The 27,290-nt window shown below is 45.5% G+C and overlaps 3 protein-coding genes across 4 annotated transcripts in view; all 3 read left to right on the top strand.

The window, feature by feature from the left end:
- The window catches only part of dnm1b (dynamin 1b), a 52,745-nt gene extending 52,340 nt beyond the window's left edge, over positions 1-405 (top strand). Inside the window, exon 21 of the mRNA XM_061259916.1 lies at positions 198-405. Within this exon, the coding sequence (XP_061115900.1) occupies positions 198-405 (208 nt within the window). The remainder of the gene's footprint in view (positions 1-197) is intronic.
- Positions 406-13,692: 13,287 nt separating this feature from the next.
- LOC133140295 (endoplasmic reticulum chaperone BiP) lies at positions 13,693-19,763 on the top strand. Its single transcript, XM_061260114.1, has 9 exons — positions 13,693-13,840; positions 15,228-15,377; positions 15,786-16,017; positions 16,173-16,310; positions 16,515-16,627; positions 16,813-17,203; positions 17,957-18,194; positions 18,318-18,485; positions 18,831-19,763. The coding sequence occupies exons 2-9, from the start codon at positions 15,259-15,261 to the stop codon at positions 19,400-19,402; spliced, it is 1,971 nt and encodes a 656-aa protein (XP_061116098.1). The 5' UTR covers positions 13,693-13,840; positions 15,228-15,258; the 3' UTR covers positions 19,403-19,763.
- Positions 19,764-23,373: 3,610 nt separating this feature from the next.
- Positions 23,374-26,669, top strand: LOC133140296 (P2Y purinoceptor 2-like). 2 transcript variants are annotated; one of them, XM_061260116.1, is made up of 3 exons: positions 23,374-23,592; positions 23,668-23,683; positions 25,229-26,669. In XM_061260116.1, the coding sequence occupies exon 3, from the start codon at positions 25,252-25,254 to the stop codon at positions 26,272-26,274; it is 1,023 nt and encodes a 340-aa protein (XP_061116100.1). In that variant the 5' UTR covers positions 23,374-23,592; positions 23,668-23,683; positions 25,229-25,251; the 3' UTR covers positions 26,275-26,669. The 2 variants fall into 2 exon arrangements, with proteins under 2 accessions (XP_061116100.1, XP_061116099.1); XM_061260115.1 differs by having other exon boundaries at positions 23,374-23,683.
- The last annotated feature ends 621 nt before the right edge of the window (positions 26,670-27,290 follow it).

Below are 27,290 nucleotides of genomic sequence, written 5' to 3'. Positions count from 1 at the left end.
TATACAGTGCGATAAGTCCCTATTTTGGCCTACTGTGTCTCTGCGCTTTGCGAACGTTTCAGCAAAGTGCTGTGTCTCAGGGACCCACGACTGAAGAAAACCGTTTTTGGCTCAGTGATTTGGCGCCCTCAGGTGTTGGAAAAACAGAACTACTCAAGCGTTTTTTTCCCCCCAACTGATTTTCCTGTGACTCCCAGGTCCCCGATGTCCAGTCCCACTCCTCAGCGCAGGGCCCCCCCGGGACCCCCCGGCCGCCCTGGATCTCGAGGCTCTGCCCCCGGACCCCCCCCTGCGGGGGCACCCCCGGTGCCCTCACGCCCGGGGGCCTCCCCGGACCCCTTCGGAGGACCTCCCCCTCAGGTCCCCTCCAGACCCAACCGCGCCCCACCCGGTGTGCCCAGGTGAGTGAGGCGGAGGAAGCAGCCCGCCCGGGACCTGCGTGGAGATACGGCTCTGGTCCTCAGTGCGGCTGAGAGCAGTGAGGGATCGTGAGAGGGGTCAGGTTAGGACCAAAAGATGTGCAAGATGATGGGGGTGGGCTTGGGGTTGGGGGGGGGCGGGGGTCTACTGTTTTTAAAGGCTCATGTGCATCTGTGTTCTCTTCCTGGTTTTTAGTATCTAAAACACCCGCGAAACGTTCGCAAAGTGCAGTGACGTAAGTCCCTAACCCTGCCCCCAGAGCCCAGTTCCCTCTCCCCCTCCGCCTCCTGTGGTCAGCTGACTGTGTTAACATTTAGCAACATCGTCCGATAATTATGCAAAAATATATGTCACGATGGAAAACATTTTACAAACGGCTTGAAAAACTCCAGTCCTGGAGGACTGTAGTGTCTGCTGGTTTTTGGGGTGTTTTGGGCACCCGTGGTTCATTCAAGTCATTGATTGGTTAAAGTATCCACATGCCTTGTTCTCAAGGCCTTAATTGGCAGCTGACTGAAAGGAAACCACAAAAACCTGCAGACACTGCGGCCCCCTGGGAATTCAGTTTGACACCCCTGCCCTAAAATATGCATACTTCTACCAAAATTGCAATTGTTTTAGTTGGATCAGTATGGAACATAAATCAAAAGTGTTTAACAATCGGAAAAAATCGAAAGGCACAAAAAACACAAGAAATATGCGTGTGGGCCTTTAAAGAAAGTTTCAGGTTGATCTGCAGCCATGCGCCATGGAGGGCTGAGAGTATGCAGGTTTTAATCCGAACCTATCCCTACACCGGCTGATTTCACTAAATAACACACCTTGAACCAGAGAGGAGAGAGCTAATTTGTGACGTCAGCCAGCGCAGTGATGATGGTTGGCACACTCTTGGTCCTCCGTGGCACGTGATTGGGCAGCCCTGGCCTGCGCAGCGGTGTGGTAACGCCGTGCGATCCACGAGCAGGGCGCTGGTTTGGTTTCCCAAATTCAGCTTGTGGCTTCATGTGGTCTTGTTGACTCAAGTCAGTCGGAGATGTACTCTCCGCAATAAACAAACGCATTTCACAAGCGTTGACCGATTGCCACGTTGCCAGCTGGATTTGTGAAACCAAAGTCTCTTGTATTTTAAGTTAAAGGGTCCAAATTGTACTTTTTACTTACTGTTTTAGGGCATTTACAGGTGCTACCATACTACGGGTAAACTCTACAGCTAGTATGTTAGCATTTAGGTAAACATTAGTATTTTAATGGAATTTGATGGAACATGAGAAAACATGAAGAAATTAGTTTTTCGAGTATTTGAAATTAAAACAGTGAAAGTATCTAGAGAATGCACATGTATGTTGTGCATTTACTGTTTTACAAATGAGAAATTACATGTTATGATTTACAAATGTTATTGCAATCCAACCAGATGCATTTCCTTGGTTTTAATTTTTCATATGCCCCCTATAGTTGCCTTTTAAGCTACCTCAGTGAAAATAGTACTTTCTGAAGGTAGATGTGGAAAGCACAGGCAGGAGGTTTTTATTCAGCTTTGAACCGGAAGACCAGCCAAGGTCAGAGGTCACAGTGGCATGGAAAGCAGTGATGCAAAGACCCTCTTCCCCTACGCCCTCCTCCTGATCCACTTCCACACACTGACAGTGTTGACCTTTTGTCCCCTTTCCTATACCTCTCCACCTCCCTGCACCCTTCACCCACCTCTGATCTGCCCATCCACGTGAATGGAATATGCTCCACTCCTTCCTATTTTTGTCCAATAAAATGGCCTCATCTTGCACCCCTCGCACTACAGCCAATAGCGTTCATGTTATCACACTCCTACACCACAGCGGGCCAACAGAGCCCTCACAACTAAGGTCATGAAACCGGTCTGTTCCAGTTATGGTCCACAACATGGTCCAATAGTTCCATTTGTAAATTCACACATCCCACATTGCTCCGCTGATGGGCTGCACAGACCATTACTTTTCAAAACTGCATGGATTTGCCCACTAATATTACTATTAATCGATTATTTAGCCCATTTGACGTGAATGTTGTGGATGTAACTGCCAGCAATCTGGGGGTAATGGAAGGTAGAGGCCACTCAGTCCTTTCCACCCATCTCTCTTGCCTGCTTCCTGTCCCCTACTTCCTCTTCCTGTCTCGCTCCCCCCATCCGTTCGTCCTTCCCTTCTCTGCATCCGCCACACAGTGGCACCTTAAGGGCCGTTCTCACAGGCCAGGACCATCACAGCCGTCTCTGTTGTTTCAAACGGGACCTATTGGCAGTTGGATTTTGTCAGCTTTCGCTGCTTGGTCACTCGGCTGCTAGACATAACAAACGCACAAGCAATTTAATTTTACATTTTAATTCCCTTTGTGCTTGTTTCTATAACCAACTGCTGGTGATGTTTTGCTGGTAATGTCACCATAGAAACGATTGGACACACCCTATGAGCAACTACCTCTCCACCTCAGAAAAACAGCTGAACAGCTTTTGGAAGCAGATGACTGCAGCCCACGAGAACAGTCGCTTACAGATTTAGAGATAAGACGAGTGAGAGAGAGAAAAAAAGGAAGAGTCGGAAAAGAAAAGATATACAGGGAGAAAAAAAGAAGGAAGGACTAACCTCTTTCCTTCATGCTTTCTGCATTACCGCCACGGCCGTGTGTTGCCTCAGGCTAAGCCTGACCTGGACTGACCAGCTCTGGCAGTCAGCCAAGGGCTTTGTTGGCTTCAAGTGGCATCCGCTGTCTGCCATTATCCTGGGGTTTTGGGGCAAAAATGCTCCGTGATGTAACTCGGCCCCCAAAAGAGGGAGAAATGATCTCCAACCCTGTAACCACCACTTACCGCCTCAGGGAAGACCCGCACGGTCTTAACAACCGCATCGGTAGCCCTGCTTTTTCAATATGTGATCTTGCAGAACTTCCTGACGCCCTGTTGCTACCCCCAGCCCAGTCTTCTCCTCCTACTTTTCTCCTCCGTAAGTCTTCTCCAATCGATTATGGTTATTTTTTCAGAATTACAATCAGCGACCAATGAGGACTAACGCTGATGGTACGTCCAGCTCCCGCGCTCATCGCTCCCGCCTCTCTCTGCATGACTCTCATTTCCCGTCATCCGCCCTGACCGCTCCTCGCCCCTCCCTCCCCTGAGCTCTCCAGCCAATAGGACGCCGTATATAGACATCGGCTACAGAGCGCCCCGCCTCCCCCCTTGACCGTATGACATCACCATAACAGCCACACCATCTCAAACCACATGTCAGGAAAGGAGGAAGACGGCCCCCTTTCCAAACCCCCGGCTAAGTAGACATTTGGTTTTCGGAGGAATCTTGTCAGATAGGAGGAGGGATCCGACGCGGATCTGTCTGGTATCCGTGAACTCCAGAACATTCCCTAAGAGGTGTTCCTCAAACCAGCCTCCAAATCGTGTTTTTGGCCTTTTTTTAATGAGTTCTCAATAAGGTAGGAAGAGTGTCTACTGCTGTGTCTTCAGCTCTTGCCTAGCTGGCGTCACAGATACTGCGATTCCACTGCAAGGTTCACAGTGCTGGGCCTTCATGGGCTGAGTTGAGGAGGCCATCTTAGGCCGTCTCTGGGGGCATGGCATAGATTCCAAGCGTGCATGAACCAGTCTATGAGTGTGTGTGTGTGTGTGTGTGTGTGTGTGTGTGTGTCTGTGAGTGTGTGTGAGTGTGCATGAGTGTGTGTGTGTGTGTGTATGTCTGTGAGTGTGTGTGAGTGTGCATGAGTGTGTGTGTGTGTGTGTGTGTCTGTGAGTGTGTGTGAGTGTGCATGAGTGTGTGTGAGTGTGTGTGTGTGTGTGTCTGTGAGTGTGTGTGTGTCTGTGAGTGTGCATGAGTGTGTGTGAGTGTGTGTGAGTGTGTGTGTGTGTGCGTGTGTGAGTTTGCATATATGTTGGCTACTCCTATCGGTTTTCAAGAGAGTGGGCCATACTACTTAAGATCCTCCCTTATGATCCACTATGCTGCCCAGCACACCACACAAACATACAAACACACACACGCACACACACACACACACTCAAAGATAGGGATGCAACCAAAGGCACACCATCACGCCTCTCTGCCTCCACGCACTAATCTGTACACCAATAGAATGAGGGCATGGCCAGGCCGGTCATAGGTCATTATTTGTGTTTCTCCATGACATTTCACCCATTCCACTGTGGCCTAATATATGTGCTTATGTGAGGAAAAAGTCCTGCGTCTGTTATGGACATAAATGATCAAATAAGCAAACACATATCCTATAGTACAGGCTCCAGGAGCAGTGCTATGAATGATCGATTAGAGAGCTGTGTGTTCCCTCACGTGTCTGTGTGTGTGTGTGTGTGTGTGTGTGTGTGTCCATGTTTTGGGAGAGAGAGCACAGGCATTTTGTGTGGAGCATGGCACCGCTTTTGTGTTGTTGTTGACTGTGCACTGTCTTCTCTCTGTCTGTCTGTCTGTCTGCCTGTCCCTGTCATTCTCACAGCCGGAGAGCCCCAGCCTCACCAACCCGACCCCACAGACCCACAGAGTCGGCTGTTTTAGGCCTCTGACTTTGGGTTCGACACCCAGCGGATAAACCACCCCCCACCCCCACTCCTGCAACCCCCACCCCCACCCCCCACGCCCCGCCTATTCCCCACACCCTCTAAACACACACACACGCACACACAGACAACTCAAGCATGCAGATATACACTTCTCCAGACATGAATACTAGCACACATTTCACATGCCCATTGCGAAAGGAGTGGAGTTTTTGCAAAAATAAAAGTACAACGGACAATAGCAAAAATTATTCTGCTCCCTGCAATGTTTAGTCTAGTGTGGTTTGTACAAACCACCATATTTTTCTTCTTTCTTATCACTGAATATTTGTATTTTGGTAGAGGCAAAAACTGTGAACGTGGAATTATTGATCAAATAACCATGTATGAATAATTAAAACATAAAATATATTGATAGTGACTTAAGAATGCTAAAATGTCTGATTTACTTTCAGCTTGTACTGTTGTATGTTTTATAAGTATGTACATGTATGTGATGTCTTCGGTTTAGTTGTTAAGATTCTCCTCATCCTTACAATCTCCACCTCTCTCTCATCCTGCCCTCTGACTCCTCCCCTTTGACCCCTGCCCTCTGACCCCTGCCCTCCTCTCCTGCTCCTCCCCTCTCCCCTGCGACCTGATAGCTTAAACTGAGCCTGAGCGGCGTGCTGTCCCAGACCTGCCATGGAATCACATTCCTTAGACCCCCGGACCCCCCTCTCACCGGGAAAATCCTGCTTCATCCTGGAGTTAGAGTAGCCTGTCCTCTCCGTCCTGTGCATCCCATCTTCTAGCATTCCACCCCTCTTTCCACCTACCTGTGCTCCTTCCCCCAACGGTCACGCCCGAGAAGGCTTTCTCCCCGGGGGTCCTCTTTCTTCCAGCTCTGCCGACATACCTGCACCAGACCAAGGGTCAAATACGGAATTGTTTTGGATTCAAACACGTTTCTATGCTTTACTGAGCTGGTCTGGTGTATTGGAACCCATGAAGTACTCTCAAAAAGTGCAAACCCTGCCTGCTGGTCCTCTTGGTTGGCTCAATTGTACCAGGCAAGATCAATTTATTTGAATCCAAAACAGTTATGTATTTGACCCAGGTCTGACCCGCACACACCAAGAGTATCTACTGCCTACGCACCTCCCCAGCTCACCACACGGGGGAGCTGTTCTCCCCCCTCTCACTTCGGTCTGCCCAAGTGAAAACGGAACAAGGGAGAAATGTGCATTATCCTCTTCTTGGTTTCATTTCTGATTTTCGTTACGGGCTTATTATATGATTGTCGCTATTAACACGCATTTAATTTGTGTTGTTATTCTGTGCCTTTTCTTTCTGCCGAGCTGTGTGTAGCTTACTGTGTTTATACGAGATGCATTATTCCCTACAGGTGTACGAGGGGACAGAGGGAAAATAATGGGAATAAGTGCATCTCTTTTACGACTTAGCATTCCTCTGCCTCCTGTGCAGAACAATGAGAGTACACTGCAAAAGCCTTACCTGTAATAATCAGGCTGTGATGATAAGGAATCATCATATGCAACCTTGGTGCAGGGGGCGTGGCTACCATTGGTGCAGATATTTGGAGCACTGCAGCTCTCATATGGCTTTGTTTACTGACTTATAGCATGTGCAAAACAATTTAGCACACTGATTGGTTATGAGGCGGCACGGAGCAGCAAGGAGGTCCTGGGTTTGAATCCCCGTCGCCCGGGGCCTCTCTGTGCGGAGTTTGCATGTTCTCCCCGTGTCTGTGTGGGTTTCCTCCGGGTACTCCGGTTTCCTCCCACAGTCCCAAGACATGCAGGTTAGGCTGATTGGAGAGTCTAAATTGCCCATAGGTATGAGTGTGTGAGTGTGTGAGTGAATGGTGTGTGTGCCCTGCGATGGACTGGCGACCTGTCCAGGGTGTATTCCTGCCTTTCGCCCAATGTATGCTGGGATAGGCTCCAGCCCCCTGCGACCCTGTTCAGGATAAGTGGGTTCAGATAATGGATGGATGGATGGATGGATGATTGGTTATGGGGTTTTTTTAGCATCAATCATTGTTAGTTTGCTGAACGGTTTTGCTCATTAGTAAATCAGACCCATAGATGGCAATACTGTACACGTGCAATGCTACCCCTCAGATCTGAAACCAGCCATCTCTTTGAACAGTATGCAAAAGGAATGTATTCTTGATTTGCTTTCGTTTTTTTATTTAGATAATGCACAAGTTGCTTGCTGGCCGTCTTCAATTATTATACCCGCATTCTCCTTTTTTTTGGCTGCTTATTATTCCTGGTGTCCATTTTTATTTTTGTTTTTTTTCTTTTTCTATCTTTTTTGTTTCAGCCGGCCGAGCAAAGGCAGCCCCTCCCACCCAGAGAGTCCTCTCCCTCCTCCCTCCCCTTAGACCCCCCGTTACTCACCTCCCTTGCTCCAAACAGTCCTCCACCCCCCTTTCCTCCCTCCCCTTAGACCCCCGTTACTCACCTCCCTTGCTCCAAACAGTCCTCCACCCCCCCTTCCCTCCCTCCCCTTATCCCCTTGCTCTGCTCTTCCTCTGAGAAAGAGGAGGATAATATTATGCTAAACATAGAAACAGGAGGGCTCCCCCAGCAACCTCCTGCCACTCACCTGGAGGACACGCCCTGCCTTCTGCGAGCAGCCCAAACCGGGGCAGGGAGGGAGCAGCCCCAGCTGACCGGCGGCAGAGGAAGGACCAGGGACCCTACATTTTTGGTCTTTCCCCACGTGTCTCTCCACCCCCCTCACTCAGACCAACTCACATCCCTCCTCCGGACCCTTGGAACCCTTGGTAGTGTCATCGTGCCGGTCACTGCAGTGTGCGTCTGTGTTGTACTGAAAAATGCTGTGTCGTGTGTTTTTGTGAGTTTACGCGAGTAAGTATTCTACAAATGATCCGCAGTTGAATATAGGTTAATACACCCCCCCCCCCCCCCCCCTCCCCCCCACTCACCCTGCTGAAACCCACCAAGCCTTACTGATGACAGTCGTGTCCTTGCCTTGTTCCCAGTTGGACATAGGTTCAAGTCCCCATTAGAAAGCAGTAACTTAGCGAGGCGGGTCAATATTAAAAGTGCAATATATTCGTTGGTGGGCTTTCGTAAAGCCGACCGCTCAATACATCAGACACATCGTAGAGACTCAGAACTAAAAAGTTGGAACGATTGGTCACGTTTGGCTATTCATTATGCCATTAAGGACAAAAATGCAGCTTAACACAACTGCTAATTTGTATGGGGAATGAGGAATATATATATATATTTTTGTTTTTCAAGCATAAATTCTCATTTTACCTCTTTGGACTGGATTGCAGGCCGGTTCGTAAAAACAGTTAGCCTTTGTGTTTAAGATTTCTGTAATGAATTGCGTCAATATCTAGAGAGGATATGGGCACAACCATTCCTGCCAGTGTCTTTGTGGTTGTTGTACTATGACTGCATTTATAGAAGTTATTACTACGCACAACGATTTCCCCACTGCCACAGCCATAAGACCATATAAGAAAACAATATTTTTATCATCTTCACAGCCACCCACCTCCCCCCCCTCCAGCCCCTGCTCAACATCTTAGCGACATTTTAAAACAACTATGACCATTGAAAAGTAATCATTTATCATGGACATATCTTAAGTGTATTATGAATCTTTGTGGTGCATCTGTGGGAATTGTGCTTCCACTGTTTAGAGTTTAGTCAATATGTAAGATGAATATTATCAATATGAATATGTAATGATTATTATGAATAAGTGATTGTGTTAAATTATATATATATATATAAATACATATATGCACAATTAAAAAGATAGCGTATGATGGCTAGACTGGCACAATGTGTAAGGTGTGGAATGAAGGAGGGTGGTTGGTGTTGTCGCCCCTCACGCGGTGAAGAGTGAATGAATGTGTGTGACTGTTCCTACTGCCTCTCGCACGTCCTGTATCGTTGTTGATCGAATCAGGTGGCTCTTGCATTGTGAAGGGATTAAACAAAATGGAAGACAACAATGATTCCAGGCGTCTTCTTTCTGACATAGATTAGAAAAGTTGAGATAATATGCAGTAAATTAAGTCATTGTTGTACAAAATTTAGACGGTTTTATGTTTTTTTTATTTAATGATTAGGAATAGGAACATCCACTCTTAACAGCACAGGAAGATTTAGCCACCATATATGACTACAAACTCAATCCTTCCCTTAATTTCCTCAGGGTTATCTGTAAATACTTTGAGAAAGACTTTCAATTTTATCTGAAAGTGAAAGTACACCTGAATTAGAAACATTTGTTTATTTGAAAAGATTGACAAATACATCAGAAAAAATAAAAGAGTTTAAGGATGTGTATGGTCTGATTAATAACCAACAAAACCAGTATGATAATATGGCATTGACCTGTATAAGCCTATCAAGTTCAGTAAACCAAATATATATACTCAGTGAGCACTTTATTAGGTAGACCTGTATACCAGCTTGTTAATGCAAATATTTAATCAGCCAATCATGTGGCAGCAACTAAATGCATAAAAGCATGCAGATAAGATACAGACTGTCAATGTTACAGAGTTAAACATGAGACCTTTCTGCACATTTTAAAGCAAGATTTTATTTTTTACAGTTTATAAATGAAAGGGCCCTGTGCACAAGTTTGGGAACCCTTTTGGATTATTCTTTGTTGCTTTTTAAAAAGATTATTACTAAGGCCCAGACCCAGGTCATTTACTTGTTAGAGCTTCCCAAGGCTGAACTTTTTATTCTGAAGTAGCTCCATGACTTCTAAAGTATCCAACTGCAGTGGTTGTTCTGTCTGATGTTAACAACCATGGGTTCCTCTAAACAGTTGTCCAAGGATGTCAGAATGAAGATGGTTCATTTCCACCAAGAAGGAGAAGGCTACAAAGAAAACCACAACATTTGAAACTGCCTATTTCCACTGAACAGTTGAAGCCGAGGCAAGGTCTGGAAGACTTAAGATAATGTTCAGATAGAATGCTCAGAAGAAGCCACACATCACAGCAAAAGAGCTGCAAAAAAGAGGAGCAGGTACAGGTCTAGCTGTTCACAGGGCAACAATACAATGTTCATTAAACAAAGACCTATATTGCAGAGTCGACAGGGCTCCCAAACTTTTGCACAGGGCCTTTTTCCTTTTTTTTATTATTTTGAAACTGTAAAAATTGAATTAAAAGCTTGTTTTGAAAAGTGAAGAAATGTGTCATGTTTATCTTTGTACCATTTTGAGATCAGGTTCACTTCTGGTCACCAAGATATTAGTTGTAAAAAGCTTTTTGCTCACATCTTTGCATACGATACAGAGAGGGAGAGATGGAAGAGAACAAGAGGCAAAAGAGACAGGGGCAGTGCATGTAAAATGGGGAGAGAGATTGAAAGAACAGGGGACTGAACGGTCACTGGATGTATTTGCACAGAAGCTCAACTTTCTCCTACATCATGGAGGAAACCCCGCCCTCCAGCTTCTCCATGGCTGCCCCGAGTGTCATGGTAGGTCCAGGATCAACCAGAACTTTCCACCAGATGGCGCAATCGCTGTTCTGTGTGATTATTAGTATCAATTATTCTATACGTTTGGTCACCTGTGTCTTGTTAGTTTTCTTCTTCTATTCAGCGGTCTTGTTAATTCTGATATTTTTTCCCCTTTTGTATATATATATATATATATATATATATATATATATATATACAAGCTTCATGTTCAGTGCTCAGTCTCTTTTGACTTCTGTCTCTAGGGCTCGGTGAGTTTGTATTGCAGTTTATTAGCTTATCTGTTCCTTTGTTTATATGAGGTAACATCCCTTTGCAAAATCCCTTTCTAAAATCCCATCTGGAGTTTGCAAAACCTCATTGGAATTACCTGGAAATGCCTGGAAGACTGCACTATGGTCAGATGAGACCAAAATGTAAAGTTTTGGCCATACACACCATCAACATGTTTGGCGGCAAAAGATGAATGCATACAAGGAGAAGCACCTCATACATACTTGTGGTGGCTACCTAACAACAAAAAATAGCCACCAGAGGGAACTTTGTTTTCTTGTCGGCATTTCCAGCGCGTGTTACAAAAATGAGGTCTGCCATGTGTCCACGTTTTGCCATTTATTTACATATGGATCAAACACTACCACATTACCAACACGACAGTCTCTTGCACCCACGGTTGAAAAACTGTGTGCTTCCTGGCTACTAAGTCCCTGATTACCTACACCTGTGAACCCCTAGTGTGCAGGTGGAGTAATGACAACATTCACATAACACACTCAACATATAGCAATACCCAAATTGGCTCCAACAATACTGTCAAATATTGTGGTGGATCATTGATATTTTGGAGATCAATGTGGCACTGTTTAACATCAATGGCACAATAATTTTTACAAAGTACCAGGAAATCTTGGCAGAAAATCTGGTTGCCTCTGCTTGGATGAAGGTAGACTGCACAGCAGGGCAATGACTCCAAACATACAGTACATCAAAATCCACACAGAAATAAAACAATATCCATGTTCTGCAATGTGGTCTGAACTGAAGAGGGGGTTCCATAAACTTAAACCCAATAACATCAATGATTCTGAAATGTTCTGCATGGAGGAATGGTCAAAAATTCCTCCAAATGTGTTATAACCTTATCACAAATTACATGAATATAACAGCTGTTATCTTTGCCAGGGGTGTTTGCACAAAGTATAAAACCAGGTGTTCCAATAATTATATAATCTGGAAATCCATCCATTATCTTAACCTGCTTATCCTGAATAGGGTCACAGGGGGGCTGGAGCCTATGCCAGCATACATTGGGCGAAAGGCAGGAATACACCCTGGACAGGTCGCCAGTCCATCACAGGGCACACACACCATTCACTCACACACTCACACATTCATACCTATGGGCAATTTAGACTCTCCAATCAGCCTAACCTGCATGTCTTTGGACTGTGGGAGGAAACCGGAGTACCCGGAGGAAACCCACGCGAACACGGGGAGAACATGCAAACTCCGCAGAGAGGCCCCGGCCGACCGGGATTCGAACCCAGGACCTCCTTGCTGTGAGGCGGCAGTGCTACCCACTGCATGTATAATCTATTTTCGGGAAAATTCCATTGAATCGTTAATAAAGCACACTACATGTTAGAAAATAAAGCTTGTGTCTATACCTGTATTATTTTATAGTTGCATTTTTGTGCATATTTTTCAAGGTTGCCAATAATTCTGGAGCTCACTGTACATTAATGTATACTTTATTTAACAGACAATTTTATTCAGAGCAACTTCCATTGAAAAAGAACAATGTATATCCATGCCAAACCTGACCAACAACATTCCCAAACCAGGAAGTGTAAGAACAGCCGGGAAAACACTGAAGAGGAGTTAACTTATGCCTAAATGGAACCATTAAATACATTCTACATTCATACAGACGTTATAACTTTCCTAAAGTAAAGTAAATCCAATATGAATTCTTGAATCACAAGAGACAGAAACCTGTAGATGCTTCAAGTATTGCTCAATGGGGCATTCCTCACTGGACTCTCACAGATTGATTACCTTGCCCTAGAGCGCCGAAGACTCCCGCATACTGATTCCCTGATATTGACAAGGTTTTCCCAAAGCAGTGTACGATCCTTGCCATTATTGATCAATCAACGTGACCAGTTGGCCAGTTTTTCTTTAAGAAATGGCAACAGTTCCTGAGCTATGATTGCAATGATTCAAAGGTTCTTTGTCAATTGCAACGCGATAACTAGCATGTAACTTTAATTGGATACTTTTGCACAAATGTACTTGCAGTTTTAGCGTTTTGCCGTTCGTATACATGTATACAATTGGAAAGTCCAATATATCGGATAATATGCTTAAATATATTAGGTCTTGGCCGAATATATAATAACGTCCATACGTTTGATCTAGGTATTATGCATGTCCTGGTGGGTTGGGAGCAATCCGGAGAAAAATAATTTAGACAATGAATGGATTTCCACCACTGGGCTATCTTCCAAATAATATTAATAAAATGATCTTTAAAATCATTTGGTAATTAGCCTACGTTCCCGTGAGGAAATGTCAAGCACAAGGACATGTAGTCGGCTACAATCATCCAACCCGTATTGTAAAACAAAGACACGTGGTTCTTGAGTCACATTCTTGCATAATAGGCCTACTATGACTGGCCCATTGGTATTCATATTCATTCAGCATGATATTATATGATTGAGGCCCCACACACTATAACATATTCCAAACCAATTCTAACACGGGAATCAAATTTTTTAAATTGGAACAGGCAGCATAAAGCACCACAAGTCATGATCTCATTTGATATTCAGCCGCAGGTAGCGCAATAGCGCTTCAGAGTCTGGAAATCGATTTTCTCAAGTTCACAGATGCCCATATTATTAACCAATGTCTGATGCTATGATTAGACTGCGTTCGTTTGAAAGAACTTTAAGACTGTGCCAACAAAGATGCGTAAGTAGTAAGTATATTATAACTATTAATGACCGAAACTGCAATACAGTTAAATTCTTAGGTGCCGGCCGGCAAGAATATCCTGGAAATGCATTGACAGCCAGCCAATCGCTATTGCGAACATAGGCGTGAGTCATGACGTCTGCTCAACCTGTACGTGTGCGAATCAACAGCAGCCAGCGTGCTTCTTCTAGCCAATGACTGCCTTCCAACGAACAACACCACGACCAATGGCGTGCATCCACGATGGGGAAAGATGAAGGTTATATAGCTAGTGGGTACCAATCAGCTATTATCAGTTAGACAAGCGAAGGAAGTGTGAACGTTTCATCTCTGTGGTTTTCTTGCAAAGCAATAATTTGCTACGTAAAACGCTCTGAAGTTAAAGGTACGTAATTGATTGTTTTATTTATATACTTGAAAACAATGTTGGCACTTGCTTCGCTAATCGGAAAGGAACGAGTAGTATGTGAAACATTATTTTATTTGACCAGAAATCCATTTGCTTTCTGCGGATTGGAACCACTAATAATTTTCGAGCACGAGGGCGGCAATGAACGTTTCTGTCGATGGGATAATGATAATTTACTTGTTGACGAGCTAGAAAATGAATGGCATGCATATTCTTTGGAATTGTCTGATTCCGGTGGTTTCTGAATGCTTTTCTGCTACCTAATGGTAGGTCGATTGCTGTGGCTCTTTCGATAGCGTTTCCTTTTTGCGGCCTCCGGTCTGATACCGATAAGTTAATATCCCCACCGGCCTCCGTCACGTTAGCGTTGATGCCAGAGCAACATTTGGCGTACTTTGCTAGCTGGTTAAATTGACCAAATGCAAGTTACCCAACTCGATACTGTTCTGTAACGTTACACATTGAATTCACGTGGAATATGTACAGTAGTTAATTTACGGCTAGTTGGCGTGTTACTAGCTAACTTATCACTGATATGAACTTGAACTTGTCTGCTCCTGTCTGGACTCCACCCTAATTTAACGTTACATTTATTAGCGGCGCTCGGGTGCCTTTAGACTAAGATTAACTGATTCAGGATAAACTGTACACGTTTTTTCCTAATCATTGAGTTTGTGGGAATTCTTCCAAGTTTACTAACGTACTAAGATCAATTTGCCAACCGTCTGACATAATTTAACGTTAGCTAACCTTTGCTTACGCGGTCCAGTACATTTGTTGGGTAAGCTAGTAGTTAGGCCCATTCATTCGCGTCTTTTCAGGTCACTAATGTTAGAGCTAGCTAGCTGTTCGTTCTGTGCACCCTCGCTAGCTAGCTAGGCTAGCTAATTTACATGGGTTAGTCAGCTAACGTTAGCTTAGCTAGCTAGCTTGATGACTACATAGAATGATTCGGAACTTGCTGGCCATAATTGGACGATGGCCCTCCTTATTGACTGGGAGGCTAATTTAAAGTTTCCCTAGACCGCCATTTCCTAAGCTAGTTAGATGCGTGGTTGTACTAGTCGACTGTGCAACGTTACTGACTGAGCAGGAAACGGGCACCATTATCTGGGCATGCTGCACTTTTCCCAAAAGAGGCCTTATCCGCCTTTAAAGTCAGACACGAGGCATTCATTTTTGCAGATATTATTGCTTCAGGCGCAATTGGCCGTCCAAATAAGCTTGATTAACAGTGTGGTTGTATTGCTAGAACATTCTAGCCGAGAAATTCTGAAGATACTCGTAGAAGTTAAGTTGCTAGCCTGGTTAAATGATATCACACAAACCATCGATAACAGATTTTCATGGATTTATTTTACAGAATACCGTATTGAAAACTAAACGGAGAAACCATGAAGAGGCTTTTGTGCGTGGTGCTGCTGGTCGCCAGCAGCGTGTTTGCGGATGATGACGACAAGAAGGAAAGTGTAGGAACCGTGGTTGGAATCGACCTGGGAACTACATACTCCTGGTAAGTGCAACCCACCTGGCAACTGTATACTCCTGATACTTTATCTGGTGTATTTCCGGAAATCGTCAGGAATATTGTGATGAAAATATCTTCTTAACCATGAATGAGCGTTTTGTGGGCAATTGTCCTTATTTGCAACGGGCTTTAATTCCCTCAATGATCAGAGCAGGATCTCAATGGCACAGAGAAACTCTGATTTTGCTGAACATTCCATTGTTTATATGAATGGGATCCTGTTACACAATCTAACAAAAGGGAAGGACATGAAGCCCAGTCAGTCTTTCATAAGTAGTTGACTGATACAAGCTGGAAGTTTGCCAGCAGTTAATATTAACTGCTACTTTTTAGTTGGTGTCAACTTTTTAATAGATGTGTGGCAATGACAATGTCTTGCGTTCCTCCTTGCAGTGTTGGTGTGTTCAAGAACGGTCGTGTTGAGATCATCGCCAATGACCAGGGTAACCGCATCACACCATCTTACGTGGCCTTCACCACTGAGGGCGAGCGTCTCATTGGAGATGCTGCCAAGAACCAGCTGACCTCCAACCCTGAGAACACGGTCTTTGATGCCAAGAGGTTGATTGGGCGTACCTGGGGTGACCCCTCTGTTCAGCAGGATATCAAGTACCTGCCATTCAAGGTGAGGGGCTGTCCCCTAATGCGTCAGGGTGTCAATGGGGTTTCCTGCTGGGTCTACATTTTGGAATGAAAATTATGGCCAGATTGCTCTTGAGATATTAAATTGGATTGTATAGCACTGTTGACCCCTTTTTTTTGGGCAATCCTTTTGTGTAGGTAATCGAGAAGAAGAGCAAGCCCCATATTCAAGTGGACATCGGCGGTGGACAGATAAAGACCTTTGCCCCTGAGGAGATCTCCGCCATGGTCCTCACCAAGATGAAGGAAACTGCTGAAGCTTATCTGGGGAAGAAGGTACAGTGTTTTAGCGGCCACTCAATCCGGTTGTAGAATGCCAACCCCCAACCCCCTCCCCCCCCCCCCCCCCCCCCCCCCTTCCCCTCCCCCCCCCCCCCCCCTTCCCCTCCCCCTCCCTTCCCCTCCCCCTCCCCTCCAGCTTAAAATGACAGATGTCCCGGTTGAACACATTCTGAGGGCCCCTCTGCTCTACGGTCATAGGTCACTCATGCTGTGGTCACCGTCCCTGCCTACTTCAACGATGCTCAGCGACAGGCGACCAAGGACGCCGGCGTCATCGCCGGACTGAACGTAATGAGGATCATCAACGAGCCGTGAGTTTCTCCCTCATCTCACCCCGTGTTGGTGCAGACCTGTGGCACGAGCTCAGTGTGCTTGAGGTTGTAATTCCTGATGCCGCTGTGCCGTGGAGTTTCACGCGAGTGGAAAGTGTGGTGGTGGTGGTGGTGCATTACAAGTAAGTGAGTGAGTCTAACGTCTTCCTGCTCGTCTCTCTCAGGACTGCCGCCGCCATCGCCTACGGCCTGGACAAGAGGGACGGCGAGAAGAACATCCTTGTGTTCGACCTGGGCGGCGGCACTTTCGACGTCTCCCTGCTGACCATCGACAACGGCGTGTTCGAGGTGGTGGCCACCAACGGGGACACCCACCTTGGCGGGGAAGACTTCGACCAGCGCGTCATGGAGCACTTCATCAAGCTGTACAAGAAGAAGACGGGCAAGGACGTGCGCAAGGACAACCGCGCCGTGCAGAAGCTGCGTCGCGAGGTGGAGAAGGCCAAGCGCGCCCTGTCCGCCCAGCACCAGGCCCGCATCGAGATCGAGTCCTTCTTCGAGGGCGAGGACTTCTCCGAGACCCTCACCCGCGCCAAGTTTGAGGAGCTCAACATGGTAAGTATCGTTTGGCATTCGCCATTAGCACGGGAACAGCGACTTGGAACTAGACCTGGGTTGGATATGCAATTGCTTTGGATTCAGCTACTTATGTGCTCTGATCTTGCCTGGTGCAATTGAGCCAACTGTGCACAGGCAGGCTATGCATTTGAGTATTTCATAAGTTCCAATACACCAGACAAGCTCAGTAAAGCATTGAATAGTATTTGCATTTAAATAATTCATATTTGACCCAGGTCTGCTTGCAACACAAATTGGATAAGAGTCGGCTAAATGAACACAATGCAGTGTGACTTACAATCTTGGAGAATTGCAAGTGCCTAATTTGAGTGATACCACCAGACCTGGCTAACTACATTCCCAGCCCTGTGAGCATAGATGGGGTGTTAAATGGTAAATGGTTGGCATTTATGTAGTGCCTTTATCCAAACCGCTGTAAAATTGATGCTTCTCATTCACCCATTCATACACACTCGCACACCAATGGCGATTGGCTGCCATGCAAGGCATTAATACAATACCCTGCTGTCCGGACATCTTGCCCATCGCCTAATGGGAGAACCAATTTCAAAATGTAATTTTTGGATTTGATGCTTTTACAGTGCTTGCTAGTTCCCAGTTCTATTTTCACATTCCTGATGTTGTAGGGCCAATAGAACTGCAATTCCCAACATTCCACATTAAACCCCACCACTCCATGCCCCTTTTATCATCAGTTTGCTTTAATTTCCTTTTGTGTGCGCCACGCAGGACCTGTTCCGCTCCACCATGAAGCCCGTGCAGAAGGTTCTGGAAGACTCTGACCTCAAGAAGCCTGACATTGACGAGATCGTGCTGGTGGGAGGCTCCACCCGCATCCCCAAGATCCAGCAGCTGGTGAAGGAGTTCTTCAACGGGAAGGAGCCGTCCCGCGGCATCAACCCCGACGAGGCCGTGGCGTACGGCGCGGCGGTGCAGGCCGGCGTGCTCTCCGGCGAGGAGGACACCGGTGGGTCCCCGAGCCCTGATGCCCAAATGCTGGGGCGTGCTAGTCGAGTGTGCCAGGAGTAGACCGCAAATTCTTACTTATTTCAAGCTTGTTATTGACCCAAATCTCCCCCCCCCCTCGCAGGTGATCTTGTTCTGCTGGATGTGTGCCCCTTGACCTTGGGTATTGAGACTGTGGGAGGAGTCATGACCAAGCTGATTCCCAGAAACACTGTGGTGCCCACAAAGAAGTCCCAGATCTTCTCCACTGCCTCAGACAACCAGCCCACTGTCACCATTAAGGTCTATGAAGGTGAGCTCCCTATTATGCTTTGCCATGTTCCCTTTTTAATTGGCTGCTTGCGATGAGCCAATTGGTAAGCTTATTTAAAAAATAAAAAAGAATAAATTTAAATAAAAGGGTCCAACTTGATTAAATTGAGAACCTACCAAAATTGCAGGTGATTTGAATCTGGCAGTTTAACCCACATTTACTTAGTAGGTATTAATTAGTAGCTTTGGAGTCTGTTGGACCTTATACAAATACTTAAATTATTTTCCATTTTATATGTTTTGAAATGCTTGACAGTAAATTTGTCAGTTGAGCAAAAAACCCAGTGTGACTGAACCTTGCCCCCCCCCCCCCCCCTCACCTCAGGCGAGCGCCCCCTCACCAAGGACAACCACCTGCTGGGCACCTTCGACCTGACGGGCATCCCCCCGGCGCCCCGCGGCGTCCCGCAGATCGAGGTGACGTTCGAGATCGACGTCAACGGCATCCTGCGCGTCACCGCCGAGGACAAGGGCACGGGCAACAAGAACAAGATCACCATCACCAACGACCAGAACCGGCTGACGCCCGAGGACATCGAGCGCATGGTGAACGACGCCGAGCGCTTCGCCGACGACGACAAGAAGCTGAAGGAGCGCATCGACTCGCGCAACGAGCTGGAGAGCTACGCCTACTCCCTGAAGAACCAGGTGGGCGACAAGGAGAAGCTGGGCGGCAAGCTCTCGTCCGAGGACAAGGAGGCCATCGAGAAGGCGGTGGAGGAGAAGATCGAGTGGCTGGAGGCGCACCAGGACGCCGACCTGGAGGACTTCCAGGCCAAGAAGAAGGAGCTGGAGGAGGTGGTGCAGCCCATCGTCAGCAAGCTCTACGGCAGCGCGGGAGCCCCCCCGCCCGAGGGAGCGGAGGAAGACGAGGAGGCGGGGAGGGATGAGTTGTAGGGCTGTGGAGCCGCTCAACGGCGCCCTCTCTGAATTGCTCTCCTCCCTTCCTCCACCGCCCCCCCCCACCACCACCACCACCACCACCACCCCCCTCTCCCCGGCCCTCGTTTCTCTGGAAAAGGGCCACAGGTGTACATATCGGACTCATTGAACTGTAGCGAGAGGAACGTAAGGGGACCGTTAACAGCAACCCCTCCAGCTGTCTGGATGGACTCATTTGGGAGGGTGGGTTTAGGGGAGAAGGGGGTGTGAATGTCGCTCTCTTCACTGAAGTGGAGATTTCAACGTCAGCCTGGACTGAGGCTCACTTCTGCTGTTCTTTGGCAGTTGGACAAGGGTTTATTTTGTCTGGGGAGGGGTGGGATTTTTGGGTTGGGGTGGGGGGAGGGGTGGTTATGGATTACCGTATGGGTAACTATGTTCTCTGTTCAAAATTATTTATTAAAAGAAATCTGGTCATTCTGGATAATTGTAGGGAACCTTGGAAATAAATGTTTGATACAAATGTCCTCGTCTTGCTTGTTTGCTTGAGTACTGCAGTTGTAGCATCCGGCAGCCATTTAAGGCCGAGAAGAAAGTATTTTGGTTTCACCATGCAGAAATTACAGCCATGTTTACACAAACCACCCCCATTTCAGGGCATCAGACTAATTCCACATCTTTGCCCTATTTCCTTGGCATAATTTGTTAGAATATTTGTACCCGTATCAAAAGGTTAAACTGTTAATGCCCACATGTTTCATTAGTCATGTGCATTTGTGCCACCAGTCCTAACACTGGGTTGCTTGGCACAGTTCTGTAGTTGGAAACATTTCATTCAAATGGTGGTGCAAATACTCAATGGGATACCATCAATCTAATAAAAAAATATATATACAACCTATACTATAAAATAGTTTAAACCAAATGCTTATGTTTAACATAGAAATGCCATACCGATCGACCTACTCTTATCTTTCTTGCTCATGTATGCCTGTGTGTGAGCCTGGGTGCATGTGGATTAAACCTTTGGACTGTACCTGTGCCCATGTGTTTTTGTGTCTGGGACCACAATATTGTGCTCTGAATCCCCCCTCACATACAGGTATGTTCATTTGCATAGCATTCTGTTTAATCATGTTTAATTATGCAATAGTGCACAAGGAGTGACTTGCCATGAGATGTCACTGCTGTGCTGCATTCGCACAAGAATGAAGTTGTGCACGATCGAATGGTCAAAAAACGCACCTTTACACATTTTGGGAAAAAATTATTCATTTTTTGTGCATTTTTATCCAGGGTGCTGATCATTCTGGAGCTGACTACACGGTACATTGGAAGATAGTCGCCCAATGAGACACGATGTGGTTTAGGCAAGTAGGATATGCTCCTGTTATCCTATCACTACCCTCTGATGTCATCAGTACGTGCCAAGCCATTCAAAATTCTCCAGAACGTCGGTAATTTATTTTTAAATGCTCGTGACAATAGATGTACCAATACCACCAAGGAATATAAATATATGTAATATGAACTAGGAGGAGCCGTGTGAAAGTGAACCTGGGGGACCTTCGGACCTACGGTTTCAGGGTTTAACGTGGCCCTGGTCATCTGATTACGGGGCTGTTATGCGTTTTCCATCTGATAACGCATTTCCCACTTGCCTGGTAGCTTCCTCGTTCTAATGCATTGTGATTGGCATTGTCTTTTTTTGTGATTTGCATGTATTTTTTACGCCTATGACCTAAAGCTTGGCATTTAAAGGAATCTTCTGCTAGTAACGAGCCAAACAGTGTTCATTGCTGCTCGTGCAGGGATCTTCAAAACTCAATCCAGGGCTTTCTAAACTTTCCTGCCAATACTGTATGACTATGTGGTGACTTTGCTGCCGCCTGGTGGTCATCCTGTTCGTCTTGCTTCTCTTTCCCTGGCGATCAGCAGTCCTGTCTTGCTGAGCTGCTGATGCCCTGATTGGCTGAGAAAGTGGCTGATCCGAACATATGCTCACTGTTCGTATGCACCTTTTTGTTAGGCCAGTGGTTCCCAATCTCCACCGTGCAATTACCGAATGTTAACAAGCGGTGAATTTTTCTTAATTAGGTGCTTTTCATAGTTTGAGCCATTATTTACCCTCTTCAGCCACATCAGAGATAGCTGTGCATGTCATGAAGAATAAAAGTCCCATGTTCACATTGTGCTTATTGCACTATATGGAAAACATTTGCATGAAAAGAGGTACCAAAATTATTTACCTGGTCAAAGACTGAGGTGAATCAACAGGATCCTAACCAGCAAAAGTGGACACATGCCCACCACAAGTATTGTATATAATAATTCAAAGACAATGCAAGTGCTAACAAGCCAAATCTACGTTGTGAAAATAAGTTTAAGGAAAAAATAAAAGAGCTCAAATGTGTTTAACAACCTAATTGGGATCGTATTGATTCGTCTCCTTTGATTAGTTCAAATATTTGTTACATATTTTTATGTATTTGCAATATACCACAATGAGTATAATGTGAACATGAGACTTTTATTCATCATAGCATCCATAGTTAGCATAATGTGGTTTAAAAGAGACCATCATACACAGTGGTCCCCAAGGACTGAGTTTGGGAACCACTGTCCAAGGAGGAATCATAACTAACTCAAAGAGGGAATCAAACTCAAGTCCTAAATGGCCACAGTGCCTGCATACATTTGTGGTGTTGTTTCAATCAGCACCCAATTAAAGCCTTGAGAACAAGATGTGTGGACTCTTTAGCCAATCGATGGCTAAAATTCATCACTAGTGCTGAAATGCACCACAAGGAGTCGACACTGTGCCTGCGGCCCTCTAGGAGTGGTGTTTGACACCTCTGAACTAACTGCTGTTTCAGGATTATAGATTATAGATCTACCTATAGTCTTCGGTAAACCCAACTTTGACCACCTGTCCTTTGTCCCATCAATTTACATGTCCAACACCTATGACTATGCATATAATTATTATGTATATAATTATTATATACAATACTGTATGTATCTTATGATTTCCTTTATTGTTTTGTGAAAAAGGTTTGGATGATGTTTGGGGAGTTTCAACACCTTGACTTGTTTTGGGAATAGGGTGGCCTGTAGTGTAGTGGTTAAGGTAAATGACTGGGACACGCAAGGTCAATGGTTTTAATCCCGGTGTAGCCACAATAAAATCTGCACAGCTGTTGGGCCCTTGAGCAACACATTGCTCCAGGGGAGGATTGTCTCCTGCTTAGTCTAATCAACTGTATGTCGTTCTGGATAAGAGCATATGCCAAGAATGTAATGAATAGATGACTTGTTTTTTTTATGTTTAAACACTGGTTAAGATGACATGGCTGGATTTTGGGACATAACAAAGATTAAGGTTGGTATGCGATTCCATCATGTTGCTTCACAAATTCAAAAAATGTGGTAATTTTGTCCTGACCTTCAGCAGTTAAATTAGTAATTAAATCAGTAATATCAGTAATTGTAATATGACTTTACAGACAGGTTGCTGGAAATGGCCATGTGGGCTGCCATTTCCAGGAACAATGCAAATGTGACGTATGTGTTCAAACAGTGTTGTCCTGACAGGACTGTTGCCTCGTAGAAACATTACCTTCCATTTTACTACCATGCCCAGTGTTAAATGGTGGGGCGTGAGGGTCAGATCACATACAGGGTGTGGAGTGATCAGGCACTGAGCAAAGGGTAATTGCAGGTCATGTGGATATAGTTTAAGTACGGACACGGTGGGTTTTTTACCAAAGAACCAAAGAGCAGTGAACATTCCTGTTCAGGAGCATGAAGGTTCCTCATTCTGCAATGTGCTGGGAGTGGGTGGCGGATACAGAGAGGCTGAGCTGTTAGCATATATGGTAAATGTTTCTTAAAGGTGGCAATGCGAGCTGAGCACTACGGATGTGTGACTGCAGATAAAAGGGAAATGATAGTGAGGGAACGCACACACATTCATCCATGCACACATTGACTGACACACACACATCATAGAATAGAAGAGGACATTCAAGCTGCTCTTTGTACTTTTCTCCTACTAGTGAGGATGTGCTTCACCATATAATATATTTTCTGAAATATTCTATCCATTTAAAATTTTGATATAATTAAATTGCATTTTAATTAACTTGGGTTACGAATGACGGGGAACTAGTAGCCACACACACGCACGTTTGAGAAGACATTTCCTTTAATCTTGTTTTGTAAAACTGACTGAAAAACCACCAAAAAGCCTTCAGAGGACATTAAAGCTTTTGTGGGTCAACAGGAGGACAAAAGGTAGGAGCCAATGTCATATGTTATATATTCTGTCAATATGAGCCAATATCCCATGTACTGTAACATATTTTACCCAAGTCAGTATTTTTTCAGTACGAGCCACTATCATGTGTAATATATTTTTGCAATAAGAGCCAGTATTGAATGAAACATATTTGCTATCATGTATAATATACTGTATTTAGTCAGTAGTTGCTAGTTTCATGTGAAATGTATTTTGTCAGTAAGTGCAATAATCATGTCATATTTTTTCCGTAGAAGCCAGTATCATGTAATATTTTGTCAATAGGAGCCAGTATCGAATGAAACATATTTGCTATCATGTATAATATACTGTATTTAGTCAGTAGTTGCTAGTTTCAAGTGTAATATAATTTGTCAGTAAGTGCAAGTATCATGTAATATTTTTTCCATAGAAGCCAGTGTCATGTGTAATATAGTTTGTCAGTATGAGCCTCTCCCATGTGTAAGATATTTAGTTCGTAGGGCTGGGGTCCTTTTAAGTTTTAAGATATGTTTCAGTAGGTAGTCAGTTTAATATTCTATTGTCTGTATCACATGGAAGATAATTTGTCTATTGTCTGTCTCATAAAATATGTTTTCTCAGTCGGGGCCACTCTGGACTTTGTTTCAATAATGGACTGTTTCAAGGGGAACTAAATGTAAAAGTCAACACAAATTTTTGCTACACAAGAGTTTTGTGGCCAATTCCAAGAAATACACACACATACTGACACTGAAATGCAATGGTTGTGCATTGACGCAGTGACCTAGTTCAGGATGTACCAGACCCAGACAGAAGTGTATTTTTGGATATTATGTTGCAATGTCCAGTTTGTCTTGCAACCTTTTTGAAAAAGGAACTTAACATGGCCTGCGAATTACATCAAAATAGGTTGGGAGGATACAGTTGACAAAATCAGAGTCAAAAATATACATACAGCAACTTACACTCACTGAGCACTTTATTAGGTATTTATTTTTTATTAAAAAATTGTATTTCTACTGCTGTAACCTATCCACTTAAGAGTTATGATGCGTTGTTTGTTCAGATATGCTCTTCTGCATACCACTGTTGTAATGTGTGGTTATTTGCCTTACTGTCACCTTCCTGTCAGCTTTGACCAGTCTGGCCATTCTCCTCTGACGTCTCTTGTTAATAAGGCGTTTCTGTCTGCAGAACTGCTGCTCACTGGATTCTTTTTTGTTTTTCCACCATTCTTTGCAAACTTCTTTCACGTGTGCGTGAAAATCCCAGGAGATCAGCAGTTTCTGAGAAACTCAAACCACCCTGTCTGCCACCAAAAATCATTCCACGGTCAAAGTCACTTTGATCACATTTCTTCCCCATTTTGATATTTGGCCTGAAAAACAGCTGAACTTCTTGAGTATATGTCCCTGACAAGTGTATGTAAACCTTTGACTTCAACTGCATGTCCATCTGTTAATTATGAAAGTAAAATAATAATAATAATAATAATAATAATAATAATAATGAAATATTTCTGTTAACCAAGCCTTTTCTTCATCTGCTATTGATGGCAGGTTAAGGCTCCACCCCCTTGAAGATGTCCAACAGTACAGTTTGCCCTCCCCAGAAGCTGCACCCCTCCCTCCCCTGGCTGATGGTGGTCTTCTACCTGGGCGGCTTCCTGCTCAACGGTGTGAGCTTGTTTCTGTTCCGCTCTCGGGCCATGAAGTGGAACTCGGGCGTGGTGCTGCAGTTTAACCTGGCCATAAGCGACATGCTGGTGACCCCGGCTGCCCCACTCATAGTGCTCTACTCCCTGTGGGACGACTGGCCGTTTGGGGTGTTCCTGTGCCAGCTCAAGGTGTTCCTGCTCAGCGTGCACATGTACGGAGGCATCTGCTTCCTGACGCTCATCAGCATTCACCGCTGTTCCACCGTGGCCCGGCACCGGGGCACCTCCCAGTCTCGCATGGCCAACCCTCAGTACGTCCAGCGGCTGTGCGTGGCCGTGTGGGTGGGGCTTCTGCTCCAGGGCCTGCCCTTCTTTGGGCTGCTGGATACCTGGGTGGACGGCACGGACAACACCACCAAGTGCCTGAACATTCACCAGCCCAACATGAGGGAGCTGTTCTTCGCCTATAACCTGGCCGTGCTGGTGGTCGGTGTGCTGCTGCCGTTCTGCATTTTCGGGGCCTGCTACGCCTGGCTGGGCATCTTCCTGTCCCTGGTGAAGGCCCAGGGGGCGGACATGAAGGGTCGTGCTGCCCGGGTCATCGCCGCCTGCATGTTCATCTTCACGCTCTGCTACGTACCGCTGCACGTCACGCGCACGGTGGGCGTGACCGTGGCCCTCTTTCACCCTAGCCAGTGTGCGCTGCTGAGTCGCACCGAGGACTGGTACTACGCCAGCTTCACCGTCTCCACCGCCAACTGCTGCCTGGACCCGCTGCTCTACTGCTTCTCCTCCCGCCGTTTTCGGCAGGCCCTGGGCGAGACGCTGCACGACGTGAGGAAGGTCAGAATACTGCGGAGCCTCTGCCGGCAGAGTGCAGAGAGGGAGGAGTGCGCCGACAAACCAAACAGCAAAGTAGATACAGGAACATCAGATAGCGTTCTTTAGAGAGACCTGTAAGTTAGGCAGGGATGACAGCAGACAAGGTGGGCAACAAGGAGAAGTTGGGCGGCAAGCTTTCCGAGGACAAGGAGGCCATCGAGAAGGCGGTGGAGGAGAAGATCGAGTGGCTGGAGGCGCACCAGGAAGCGGACCTGGAGGACTTCCAGGCCAAGAAGAAGGAGCTGGAGGAGGTGTGGAGGAGCCGCTCAATGGCGCCCTCTCTGATTTGCTCCCCCCCCAGCCCTCGTCTCTCTAGAAAAGGGCCACAGGTGTACATATCGGACTCATTGAACTGTAGCGTAACTATGTAACTATGTTCTCTGTTCAAAATTATTTATTAAAATAAATCTGGTCATTCTGGATAATTGTAGGGAACCTTGGAAATAAATGTTTGATACAAATGTCCTCGTCTTGCTTATTTGCTTGAGTACTGCAGTTGTAGCATCCGGCAGCCAATTCAGGCCTAGAAGAAAGTATTTTGGTTTCACCATGCAGAAATTACAGCCATGTTTACACAAACCACCCCCATTTCAGGGCATCAGACTAATTCCACATCTTTGCCCTATTTCCCTGGTGTAATGTTCCTGTATTTGTCCTGTGTGTATTTATGTTTATTCTTGTTATTTATTCATTTTTCATAGTTCATTGGTTTGTGTTTTCCATTACAGTTCTCATTTTTCATCCCCTGTTATGTCTGCGTCTGAATATCACCAGTCTAGTCACTCCCCTGTCTGCGTGTCCCACTATTCAGGGGTTTACGGTAGTTTTCGGGTTTTCAACATTCCTTCTAAAAACTCACGATTCTTACTTCCTGCTTTTTCTTGGTAGTTAAATGTTGTAAAGCACTATTCTTACTAACTACTACTAATCTAGTTATTGTACAGTACTAATCCGATTAATACACTTACTGTCTGTCTAACTAACTAACTAACTAGTTAGTTTAAAAAAAAGGTAGTTTAGAAATATTCACGTAACTAACTCACTAACGCAATCTCTTAGTATTTCTGCACTGTTCTGTAACT

Source organism: Conger conger, chromosome 11 (genome assembly GCF_963514075.1).
Source record: "Conger conger chromosome 11, fConCon1.1, whole genome shotgun sequence".
Classification (NCBI taxonomy): Eukaryota; Metazoa; Chordata; class Actinopteri; order Anguilliformes; family Congridae; genus Conger; species Conger conger.
Note: the sequence above shows the minus strand (reverse complement) of the source record. Positions and strands in the feature narration are given on the sequence as shown.